Source organism: Maylandia zebra, linkage group LG3 (assembly GCF_041146795.1).
Source record: "Maylandia zebra isolate NMK-2024a linkage group LG3, Mzebra_GT3a, whole genome shotgun sequence".
NCBI classification, from domain to species: Eukaryota; Metazoa; Chordata; class Actinopteri; order Cichliformes; family Cichlidae; genus Maylandia; species Maylandia zebra.
In genome coordinates, this window is record NC_135169.1 from 22,037,944 (window position 1) to 22,051,043 (window position 13,100).

Consider the following 13,100-nt stretch of genomic DNA (forward strand, 5'->3'; position numbering starts at 1 on the left):
TTAGCCCAAACTGCTCCAGAAGACTTTCACAGTTCAGTAATATCCTGTTAGAGTCTCTCACACAGAAACACTCCCATTACAGAGACGTTTACAGCCAGAACAACATGGCAGAAGCTGTTTCAGTGCAAACCACAGAACAAAAACAGTGACGGCATGTTTTACACCTCTGCAACACTTTGCATTTCACTTTGTGATGACTTTGACAAAGTTATAATTTGTTCCTTTAAAATGATTTACAGATTAAACTTTACTGACTTTTCATTCTTTAACAAAAACGATCTGTTATTAAAACAAATACTGTTCTACAGGAGGTTTCAAAATCTGCTGTGATGCAACAGGACTGAAGCAATAATCATCCTTCTCTCTTTGTATAAGCAGCTTTGAACTGGTTTTGTCTGCTGAGCTGATCGTGAATGATCAACTCTTCCAAACTATTTTATTATTAAAACAAAACAAAAATGCTGATGTCACGTCAAAGGAGAGAGAGAGAGACCTGATGAAACAGCTGGCTGAAGAAAACAAACCACCAACTAAAGAAGAGGAGACAACAGCAGCATGTATGTGCTTTGTCATATATTTGACTCTATTTCTACTTCCTGCTGCTTTATTTATGTCGAGGGCGTAGATTTGGTTTTGGCATTGGTGGGGACGAATGATTCAACCACCGAACCCTGCCCTGTTTTTTTTTTTTCCTTTTTGTCTTTGTTTCTTGATAAAAAAGGAGAAATATACTTCCCTGCATATGCTATTATACATGCTTTTAAACCATTTAAACTTAAAAGACATAGTTTTGTTGAATTTGTTAAATTACCATTAAACAAATGACTGACTAAGTATTTTAGGCTTTAGTTTACTTCAGCCATATTCCATATAAATCAGGTATCATACAAACATAAAAATAGCTTCAAATACAGTCATGATAATAAAAGAATATGACTTTAAGGACTTAACAACATTAGTTCAGTTATAGTGCACCAACATCTCTTATATGCATTTGCACTAAGGGAACACTGAATGACCTGGTGGTTTTTGTCCATCTAAGATGACCACAAAGTAAAAGATCTCTCGGCAAAATTATGCAACATTTTAGGCACTATTGCCCCGATCAAGTTAGTGAGCTGGGATGTTTTATTCTAAACATGAACTACTGTTACAGCAACAGACATGGACTACATGCCCCACACAACAACTCAATGTCCACTATGTGAAGGGGCCACACACATGCAGAGGAGAAAGAACACAGCCTCAGGGCTGTGTTCTTTCTCCTCTGCTCTTCTCCCTGTACACCAACTGCTGCACCTCCACCCACCAGTCTGTCAAGCTAATCAAGTTCTCAGATGACACCACCGTTATTGGGCTCATCTCGGACGGGGATGAGTCTGCCTACAGGAGGGAGGTTGAACGTCTGGTGTCCTGGTGCAGCCACAACAACCTGGTGCTGAATGCCCAGAAGACAGTGGAGATTATTGTGGACTTCAGGAAGCACACAGCCCCACTCCCCCCCATCATCCTGACTGACACCCCCATCACCTCTGTGGACTCATTCCGCTTCCTGGGTACCACCATCACCCAGGACCTGAAGTGGGAGCCCAACATCACCTCCGTCATCAAGAAAGCCCAGCAGAGGATGTACTTCCTGAGGCAGCTGAAGAAATTCAACCTGCCAACACGGACAATGATGCAATTCTACACTGCAATCATCGAGTCCATCCTCATCTCCTCCATCACCGTGTGGTACGCTGGAGCCACTATCAGGGACAAACAGAGACTGCAGCGTGTTGTGCGCTCTGCTGAGAAGGTGATTGGCTGCAGACTCCCATCTCTGCAGGACCTGTACACCTCCAGGACATTGCGGCGTGCAGCTCGGATCTCAGCTGACCCATCTCACCCTGGACACAGTCTGTTTGACCTGCTCCCCTCAGCCAGGAGGCTCCGGTCCATTCGCACCAGAACCTCTCGCCATAAGAACAGTTTCTTCCCCTCTGCTGTTGGACACATGAACAATAACCACATGACTGTCCCCGCCACTAACACATGACCCTACGCTGTGTCACTGCATCATTTCATGTTTGGCACTGATCACCACCTGCACTCATGTATATATCATGTATATATCTATCTACTTAGCACTTTTAATTCTTATTCTCATGTATATATCTCATGTATATCTCATGCACATATCTTTCTTTCTACATAGCACTTTAATTCTTATTGTTTGCACTGAAGCACCGCAGCAATTTCCTAATGTTGTAAACCTCAACATCTGGCAATAAACCCCATTCTGATTCTGATTCTGATTCTCCTCTCGTTAACTGAGATAAACTGCTGGCATGTTTGTTTTACATCTTACATTTTACATTTGGTTTTACATCTATACTGTCCAGTCTCTCCTGGTGGACATGGCATAGAGCAGCATTGTTTAATCTCATTTGAGTCATTGTTAACCTTAGCCATGTTTTTAGTCTTGTGAGAGCACTGAAGCTTCTTTTAGCCTCAGCCGAGGATACTGGGATGATGATAATAAATACTAGTTAATCTATAGCACCAAATCATCAGTCAGTCACCCGTGACCTCGCCTCTTCACCTCTGTCCGAGCTACAACATGGCAGAGCTGCCTCTGTCACCTGATGAATAACAGTGAGCCATTCCACATACATGCAGTCACACATGTGCTTCAAATACAGTCATGAACCACCAAGTCATCATCCAACTTCACCTGTGATCTTGTGTCACCATTACTCTCTGAGCTTTGTGTTGGTTCTTCTGTCACCTGACAAATAGGACGTACATGACAATAAGAATAAAATGTGAAGCTGCTTCAGTGTTTCTGTCAGTTTGTGCAGATCTTGACTGCATTTTTACAACAATTTGTGCAAACTGCACTACAAGGTGGAATATTTGCGCAATCATGACTACCTCATGATATTTTGTCTCAAAAATTAACCCTATGAATATGTCAGTAACAGCCTCTGTAAACTAATATCCTGGGTTGCTCGAGGCTGCCGTTTTCTCTGACAGTTTCAATCAAGATTAGAAATGCTGCTCTGAGACTGAGAGAACTAATAGTGCTGCCTGTTGTGCAGTTAGTTTCCAAAACACGTTATTCATGGTTACATACAATTTTAGACTGATGTGGGCCAAAGCCTAGCATAGCCTGTAACGTTATTATGACGGACACATTTTATGAGTGAACTTGAGTTCAAGTGACTAACAGGTTTCTTTGAAAAACACTTTGTTATATCCAGATTCTTCCTCTTTGCTGCCGTCCTCCTCTCCTCCTCGCAGCGCAGGCTTGCCGCTGCTAAAACTAAACAGAGCTCCCTGAAAGGCACAGCCAATCACATTGGCCATATTTGTCACATGAGTAGGACTCCAGTAGAGAACGTAATTTAACTCTTTCTGCACCGCTGGTTGAATGAGACGCTGACATGTTTTTTTTTTTCTCTTTCTGTCGGATTTGTTTTTCTTTACTCGAAGAGATCAAATTATTGGTGGGGACAATTCAATAATCGCTGAATATTGGTGGGGACATGTCCCTTCCTTCCATGCCAAATCTACACCCTTGATTTATGTCTTCTTTATTTTTATGTCACGTTTGTTAAAAACATCTTTGATAAAAGCAGGTTCATCCATATTACTGCTGTTTTTATAATCACAATACTTTATTAATGCCTGAGGAATTTTATTATAGTTTTGATCTGTTTGTCTCCTGATGTCCCTTTTGTTTTATCTAGCCTCAAGTTTTCTCTTCTCTTTGCCTGTCCTCTTGTTTCTAGTTTCCTGTGGTAGGACCTGTCTTTGACCTCAGTCTTGTCTCCGTGTTAATTAGTCCGTATCTTCGGTCATGTTGTTTTTTCGCCTATTTCCTTTTCAGGTCTGTGTTTCTCTCATTCCCTCTGTTCTCTGTATTTAGTCAATCTGCGTCTCTGTGTGCGTTTTGTGTACTTCATGTTTTACTTTGATAGTCACTTGTCTTGTGTGCAGCATGTTGTGTTTTGTTTGCTCGTCTCATTAATTAGATCCTGCTCTGCTGCGTTCCCACCTGAGGTCTGTTCCCTCGTTTGCTCTTGGGTGTATTTACAGTTTTTTCTGAATGCTTAAACCCTAACTGTGATTCCTGTAGCACAATCTCTAAAACTATTCAGACTTATAGCAAAACCACTCACTGAGTTTGCAAAACTAAAAGCACAAAAACTGCTTTGCACTCAGTTTGCAATTTTGTAACACACACTTTGCAAAACTGTAGGCACAATTCACTGCACAACACTCAATTACCAAATTTCCAACACACTCCTAGCAAAAGTATACACATGTATGGCTATCATTAACACTAACTTGCCAACTGTCTGGCACACTTTCACATGTGAAAACTTTTTTAGATAATTAGTTCACTTTGCAATCAGCCTAAGCACTATAATACAGGTAAGCTGTGTGTGCGGAGTACAATGGTGGGAGCAGAAAGAGTGAGAAGTAGAGGAGGCCGAGGAAGAGGACGTGGAGGTGAAGAAGTAGGACGAAGAGGACGACAAGGACAAGGAGGAGCAAGAGGAAGACGAGGAGGGGGGAGAGGAAGGGTAGGAAGAGTAAGAAATAGAATTGCTGATGACATCAGAGCTACAATAGTGGACCATGTAATCAACCGTGGAATGACCCTGAGGGTAGCTGGCCAACGGGTCCAGCCTAACTCGAGCCGCTACACTGTAGCAAGCACCATAAGGACATCTTGAAATGAGAATCGGTTAGTACAGTCACTTCGCACAAAGATTTGTAGCACTGCCATATGCCAATGAGAAACACACCAATACCATTGATGTAAAAATACTGAAATTGTTACTTTACAGAATTGCTAGATGACCAGATGCTGGGGCAGAGGAAGCATGTTCACTGCAGACCAAGTAACCCATATAGTCATTATGGCGATTGCAAATAATCCTATACTTGGAAATAAACACTTGTGTTTGTTTTGATGTGTTTGAATAAACACCAGTACTTGAAGTTTGGATCCCTCTATGCTTATGGATCTATGACAGAAGTATGAGCTCAAACTGACATAGCCTACCTTGTGCACAGAGAAAGCAAAAGCCAGATGTGTTTTGTATTCATATCATCAACGTGCAGTTGGCGCATTGTGTGCTTAGTAGATGATGGCTTGTGTGTACTGTTTGATACGGAAACACCATTTTTACGAAGGTGTGAAGAGTTAATCTAGCTGTGTTTGCTTTTGCAAGAGAACTACAATGTTTTGATTATTGGGTGACAGGTTTTCTTATTTGTGTGAAGAGTTTTGCAAAATTAGCCAATAGTTACAAAAAATGTGCTTAAGCAATCAGAAAAAACTGTAATGTCTGCATCTCCCTCACTTCTGTGTGTTCTTCCAGTCTGTTTAGTTTCTGGTGTTTCCCAGTTTTATTTTGTAATCTTTAATTGTAGCAAAAAAAAAAGCTACTTTTGTGGTTTAGTTTTAGGCTCTTTGAATTCTGCATTTTGGGTCCATTCGTGCCTGCCTCACACAGCTGTTATGAAATACAAACAGTAACAGAATGAACTAAATTAAGTAACACAATATGTTACAAAGTTTACAAAATATAAGAAATAGCTCAGTTTAAATACCCAGAAGGTGAAATGTTTATGACTGACATTTTACTCTAAACTTTAAAACAAAGTTTTAAAGTTTCTTGAAAAATTATGGGTAATATAAAATTTTATTGATTTACATATTTGAGGTGACCTTGACCTGATTTTCACCAAAATTAAATCAGCTGAGCTGTTCTTGGTTTCTGCCATCACACAACATTCGAAAATGATACCAGTGGACACTGGACTACGAACAAACAGACAGGGAGACAATTGTAAATTTTAGAATATAAAAATTTTGACTTTGTGATAAATAATGTAAAAATTGTGTTACATCTTCAGCATGTATGTCAGGCATGAGGTCACCTTTTTGGTAAGGACAGCAGTTAATGGCACTTTTTCAGTCTGTTCATTCTGTTTTACTGTCAGTGATCTGTCAGAGACGCTGCTTCATTTGAAATGTTGCTTCTTCTGAAGATTTACATTTACTCAAAAGTATTTAGTTTCTCAGCTGCAGAGACGTGAAAATTATATGAGAGTGAAATTTTAAAAAAGAACCAAATTAGAGACTTCACTTTTCCCTGGATTGATGCTCTTTACATGAACATTAACAAATGTTCCTGTTTGTAGGAGAAGTTCAGTAAAAAAATGTTTAAGTATTCATAATTTCCTTGTCATTTGACACATGGCGCCACCTTGTGTCAAATTAAAAACATTTCAATTTGTCGGAAAATTTAAAAAATCTAAAATATTTTCAGAGTAAATCAAAGTGCAGGCTTTTCTTCTGGTTGCTTCCCTTGTAGTGGTTTTAGTTCATGTAGTTGTGGGTGGGGATCACAAACAGGATCTGATGTTGTGATGAGTGAATCAAGTCAGACTGTAGATTTTCCTTCTTCTAGCTGTACTGACTGACCTTTGACCTGATGTGTTGATGACTCTTCACCTCTGTCTCCTCTCACAGGGAGAAGATGATCTGCAGGATCCTGCTGCTCATCATCCTCACCTCATGTGTCTCTGGTTAGTTTACAGCTTCACTTTATGAACTCCAAATAAAGCTCAACAACAGATTTGTTCCAGTTCTCAGTGTGTCTGCTCCTCTCTTTCCCTCTCTGTCTCCTCAACAGGATCATTTGTAGTCAATGTGACACAGACCTGCTATCAGGCAGAGGAGAACCACAACATCACACTGGAGTGGACGTTCACCACCAAACCTGACAGATCCACCAAAACTCTCAACATCCTCTGTGAACTCTTCATCAGTGATAAAGTCTCAGTCCTGTATCATGTTCATGAAGGTGTTGAGGTGTCAGAGTCTCAGGATGCAAAGTTTTCAGGACGAGTCCAGAGTGACAAAGACGCCCTCAGAGAAGGACGAATCAGACTTCAACTGTCCAGACTCAGGACTGATGACTCGGGTCTGTACCTGTGTGAGGTCAACACTGATTATGGCTTTAGTGTTGGAAGATGTCGACTCAACGTTACTGGTAAGATGAGTGAAACTTTAAAACGTGAGGATAGGTCATATTTTAGTTGATCTTTAGGATAATGAACTTTGGTGAATAGATTTTATGAACTTTCAGGATAAAATAATATTTTCTGTCCTTTCCAGCAGCTGCTGCTGAGACCAAACATCAAACTCCAACAATGAACCCACAGACAGAGAGTCGAGGAAGCATCTGTTGTGGGTTTCTGGGTGACATGTACACCTATGTACCTATATATCTATCTGCACTGAAGATATATACTGTAATCTTCATGTAGACTCTAAAGAACAAGCTGTTTTGCCTTCACCAGGGTTTAGGTGGCACAGTAAAAGGGCAGTTAATGCTGGGGAGAGTTCTCCTGCACTCTTAGAAGGGATGTGTTAAAATTGACACATCATGTGTTAAATTTTAACACATGTGCTGCATCAGATTAGGGACAACACATGATGTGTCAGTTTTAACACAATTAATGTGTCTGCTCCTTTAACACATCTTCTGTGTTAAAAAATGTAAACACAAAGATGTGTTATTTTGACACAAAGATGTGTTAAAATGTGTACATTTCAATTTTTTTTAAAAAAGGAGAAAAAAGATGGGTATATATTATACATTTATTGAATTCCATTTTTTATTTGGCATATTATAAATCATTACAAAATGAATGAACAACAGCTGTCAGAATCTTTTCAATTAAAATGTTTTAAATTCAATTTTAGCCAAAGCTATATCACAATTTTTACTTTACAAAATCAAACAAAATTCATATCTGACTAGCTTTCTATCTCTCTAGATCATTAAAATGTCAAAAAAAATTGAAAAAAGGGCAATCATATATATGATTGCCCTTTTTTCAATTTTTCAATTTTTTCAATATATATATAATGTTCTGATATAATCCAGACAATACATGAATTAAAATTTTTAAAGGTAACAATTGTCATCTTCAACAAATTGTCAACATTTAACAAATGTGCAGTTGCATGCAAACAGAAAAACATACATTTTGGCGAATATAGCATCCAGGTTATACAATTTTGTACCTTGGGTTTAAATACGAAAATCAAAAATTTCAGCCAATCAGTTCATATTGTCTGACCTTTCCACTGCATAGGCATAAAAATGGTCAGTCCTGATAAGCAGTGTATTTGACAAAGATGCCAAATGAGGTTTCTCACCTCTGTGAACAGAGACTCTCTACATTTTGGACAGGTGAACATTTTACTTGCATCCTTTAATCTGTGCAATCAGCTCCAGTACTTTGGTTTTCCTTTGGGTGGACAGCGGCAGGTCATAGACAAACTCAAAGAAGGTGAAGACGGAGCCAAGTGGTGCTGGATAGGACAAGTTACATACCCAGTACAGTTTGAAAAGCTTATCCACAGCACACGTCAGGCCATCATTCAGAGAAATGGTTACTCTGTCATTCTTAGCAACAATGATGTACTGCCTGGTTGCCCTCTTTAGATCACCGATGCATATCAGCTGGGGTTGGTGTGTTGTGGATGATGCTTCAGGATCACTGCAAAGCGATGCAATACTTGTTCCAGGCTTGGAGATGGGGAAGATAAAGATAGTATTCAGTGAGGTGTAGACAAATGCTTTCCTCAGGTAAATACCGTGAGAACTTTACTGAATACATACCAGTGCAAAAAAGGCTGCAACGACTGGCACCAACTGGTGGGAGTAGGTGTGTTAACACATGGCGGGGGGGGGGGTTCTTGTTTCCAGGGCAGCTACTGATTTGAGCTTCGGAATGATACTGGCTTCCCATTTTCGCAAAAAGAGGTCCACCTTTCCTCCTGTAAGATTGCCAAACTCCAAGTCCAGCCTACGGAAATAAAAGAAGTGTTTAAGTTTAAAATGAAGCATTAAATACATTAAATCAAAAGTACATTCTGTCCATTTGGTAGCTGTATGGCTAAAATCAAACTTTACAGTATCACATTTCTGTTACCCATTCCACATCAAGCTTACCTACACAGTGAAACAACAATTTACTTGGAGTGGTATTTGAATACAAGTCCATTATTCCTTAATTTTAGCTATGATTTGGGTCCCATCAGACCCTGAGAAAAAATTAGGACTTTTTAGCTGATGTTCAACTTTCTAGCAGACAATTTCTTATGTTGTCTGTCTGCGGTTTGTCCTGTAGAGCTTTTTTGTTGAAAATAGTGCTGCTGAAAGCAGAGTTTCATACAGATTTAGGTGATTTTTTGTAGGGTTTTCACTTCCACGAGCAGCACTTTCTGCATTGTCATTTGATGTCCCTACTATTAGATAGTCATTTGGTGGTACAACTAAGATTTTGGACCATGTGAAAAGTGATGCTCATTGTAATCAGTGCGCAGGGAGTAATGATCAAACTCTGAAGTTATAAAACTTTCAAAATATTCACTAGGAGCTCATAAACATACCTCCAATGTATCGACTCCTGTTACATACTTTGTATGCAAAACACAACTGAGTGGAGAAGGAGTACATAAACCATTACCAGAGAACCAAGCAACTTACCAGACTTGGCATGTCCAAAAACCGTGGGTACTCTCCGAATATTCCAGGCTCTGAGACTGGTGTATGTTTCCTCCATGCCTGACATGATAATTGGAAGGTTCTCAGCTGAGGGCCGCAATAACTTGGGTGACCCACTCATCTGTGCTGCTGGTATTCCCATCCTCTCGCCTGAGCTTCTTGTCTTCACCACAGTCATCTGTCACTTTTCGCTTCTTATAATGTCTCTGCCCCTGGTCGAGATTCCGTCTAAGGTTGCGCAGTTTAGTCTCTAGGAATCCACAATGAGAGACTGGATCATAATAATGCTCCTGAGGAAGAAAGGACAGAGGTATATGGGTAACAGCTGAGCAATTTTAACTGAGAAAAAAAGCTCTAATAAATAATTAGATAAAGGTTAAACGATACACAGTAAGTGGGAACAAGTGCAATTTACAGTATGTAGTGGAATTTACATTATTAAAATGCTAAATTTACTTACAAATCCTTCCCCCTGTCCTGCCACTTAAGGGTGGAAAAGTGGTGAGGATGCTTTTTGCTACAGTTAGCTTCTCTGCACTAAGAGGGTAACTGGAAAACAAAGGTAAACTTTTTTACTTCTGTGCACTTCAACATTTTTAAAGGAAAACATTCATTGCAAAATTTTAACAAAGTACAGTAAAGTGCTATACTTACTAACCACACCTCTCCACCAAATCCCCAATGCAAGTCTTCACAAGGAGCCTCGATGGCACCGACAGGTTTCATACTCCTTAAGAATCTGTGGGGCTTTCCTGAGTGACTTCAGGGGTTGACTTTGTTCTTCTGTGGTAATGGTAGACTGTGTAAAGGCAACACCAGACACTTTACCTCTCTGCAATAATCTTCAAAGTCATGACAGCAAATTTCCACAGAGCATAAAAGCACGAGTTTACTCAAAAAGCTGCAGCAGAAGAAGGCGGTTTCTTAACTACGTGATTATAACGCAATGACTAAAAGAAATTCTGAATAATAAATAAATTGATTTTATCTTCTAGTTGCTACTTGGTGAATAAATCTGATCCTGACTAATAGTGATGTCTGATGTCTGTGGCACTGCTGACAATAAGAATTTTTTTTTTTTACAAATTTCTTTCTCATCTATAAAAGTGGTTACAAGGACTTTGACAGATTCTAAGTTGTCATATGTGTGCTGAAAAAATGAAACACATGGCTAAATAAGTAAGATAATTTGCATGGTCAAGTTGCTGTTGTTTGGTTTTTTAAATAACACTGACTATTACTTCCTCAGAAGTTCTGCATAAAAAAGAAACTATATCAGAGCATGTTTCCAGCAATAAGCCTCAAAAAAGAATGTGCACATACTTTAGTTAATCATACTAGATGCAAAAACTGCTTTAACTGCTTGAAAAAATAATCATCTCTGTCAATATGAGGTATATTTCATGTTAAAGTTACTCAGTCTTTATTCCTATTCTCTGCTAGTAAACGAATGGTCGCGGTGATAACTACATTTGCTATATCGTTAGCTTCATAGCATAATTGCCTAAGTCATTTGACTAAGTCAATGACTTAGGCACTTATGCTATGAAGCTAACGATATTCAGAGCTAACGACAATATTGTCATTTTACTCAACACTGCTACGGTTAGGTGCTGACTCTGGCGTTGCTCATAGACAACATAATGCCTGTCGGAGCCGCTAGCCAACTACCACACTGGTTCTAAGAGCAATTTCTGAATACTCTAATACATAAATAAAGTAAATAGATAAATACATGAATAAAGTAATACATAAAAATACTACCAAAACACATTAACTCTAATGGAGTATGGCACGAAATCCAAGAACTAATAATAAAATTAAGAGTAGGATATGTTAGCAAGACTGTTACATTAAGGTTAGCTAGGTATAGTTAAGCAGTAATTAACTTAAACTCTAAACTCCTACATAACTCCTATATTTTATATAAATTCACATTCTTCCAGAAACCCGGCATATTTTCAGTACATTAAGATAAACTGGTAAATGATACTTACTGTAAGGTCTGACAACATACTAGGCGACGTAACCTCCATCTTTGTCTCCTTTGTCTCAGTGGCGCGAAAGATAGCGCCCCCTTCCCGCCGCCGGTATGTCATGTTGCTGGGCAGAATTTGTTTCAATTTTAAGCATGTGTGTTCTTACTCATTTCATTTTCTACTTTTGCTTCAATTATATTCACATGTTACGGTCAAAATTAAGCCTGTTCTTTGTGGATACTTATGCTTATCCGGTTGTTCAGTCTGACGTCACTAGCCATGTCTGGGTCTAAACTCCGCTGCAGGTCCATATATCAAACGATCACTATGGGATTACTGAGAGTTGAAAAACTGTCTAAAGTCTTTCATCTTTAATAAAATGATCAGCGTTCTGCTCTACCAGGTGTAACAATTGAGTTTAACATCCAGGCATCCATGAAAACGGAATTTATGACATTTAACGGAGTTAGAAGTTAGCAGGGAGTTAGCTCGCTAGCTTCTATCTAAATACAATATAGCATGTCCTGACTGCGGGGTTTTGGAAACAAATTAAAACGTACAGCTCTGCTATCACTTCCAGCATAAATGAAGACAGAAAACTAAACAGCAGTGACGTTTGTAGGGTTACTGAAGTTGGGCTAGCTGGTATATAATGATGTGCTACGTGACCGCTAGCGACACAGCTATGTTAGCATAATATAAACAAGCTAACTTTTTTTCCACTCGATAAAAGTTAATGTGAGTGTTCTCGGTGGTCAGGAACAAATGTAATCGCATGGCAGGATGCTGTAAAAGGACCAAACTTCAGCCAGGAGAACAACTGAGATAATCCATCCACAATACGAGGTTAGTCATTCATATACTGCTGCATGGGCTGGGCTGTAGTTACATCGTAAGGTTTTAAAAACTGAGCTTAAATAAATGATTAGCGGTAATAAAAGCCGAGGGAGGTCAACAGTGGTCGCTGACTGTTTTAGGAGCTTTTTGAGATCAAATAGAAGAAAATACATAACATTAAACATGTTAACAACACAAAAGCCATATTAAACGCAGACTACTTTAGACCCGGAAGTAGGATTCGTCGCGTCATCACTGAACAACCGGATTGTATAGCCATGGCCATTAATTGGTATGCCATACATATTGAGAAATAAAAAATTAATCCTCTTTCAGAATTTTAGTACACCATACACACCTTGGTCCACATTACATTATAAAATGTTTTATTTGTTGAAAGTAATGAGGAAAGGATTAAGGAAAACAAACAATAACTAAACATTTTATTTATTCAGTTAATATAGTTATAATACATTGTTAATCTACAATTTATTTCACTAAACACAGGGCTAGCATCAAATTACTGAGCTGCTAATTTTAGGTCCTGTTGTTAGATTCTGAAAATAACACACAAAATGTGTTAAACTGTGCAACACATCAAGTGTGTTAAGCGTTTTACACATTTTTTCAATGTTTACACATTTTCTTACACATGTTATGTTAAAATTTACACAAAATGTGTTAATAGTGTAACAAC

General features: G+C 38.9%; 1 protein-coding gene and 1 long non-coding RNA gene across 2 annotated transcripts; one reads left to right on the forward strand and one right to left on the reverse strand.

Moving 5' to 3' along the window:
* The first annotated feature begins 398 nt into the window (after nucleotides 1-398).
* Nucleotides 399-7,711, forward strand: LOC105940625 (uncharacterized). The gene is made up of 4 exons (XM_076882423.1): nucleotides 399-557; nucleotides 6,536-6,591; nucleotides 6,699-7,058; nucleotides 7,184-7,711. Coding segments are annotated over exons 1-4 (570 nt in total). The 5' UTR covers nucleotides 399-555; the 3' UTR covers nucleotides 7,336-7,711.
* A 204-nt stretch (nucleotides 7,712-7,915) lies between these two features.
* LOC143416804 (uncharacterized) lies at nucleotides 7,916-12,663 on the reverse strand. Its single transcript, XR_013097058.1, has 6 exons — nucleotides 11,585-12,663; nucleotides 10,242-10,386; nucleotides 10,048-10,136; nucleotides 9,570-9,877; nucleotides 8,700-8,886; nucleotides 7,916-8,606 (listed from the first exon to the last, which is right to left on the reverse strand). It is a non-coding gene; the product is annotated as an uncharacterized LOC143416804 (long non-coding RNA).
* Between the last annotated feature and the right edge of the window lie 437 nt (nucleotides 12,664-13,100).

What these genes read in the sequence shown, in the direction of transcription:
- LOC105940625 (XM_076882423.1), top strand. An exon ending in CCTCACCTCATGTGTCTCTG is followed by an intron (nt 6,592 to 6,698) that starts GTTAGTTTACAG and finishes TCTCCTCAACAG; the next exon opens with GATCATTTGTAGTCAATGTG. An exon ending in ATGTCGACTCAACGTTACTG is followed by an intron (nt 7,059 to 7,183) that starts GTAAGATGAGTG and finishes TGTCCTTTCCAG; the next exon opens with CAGCTGCTGCTGAGACCAAA.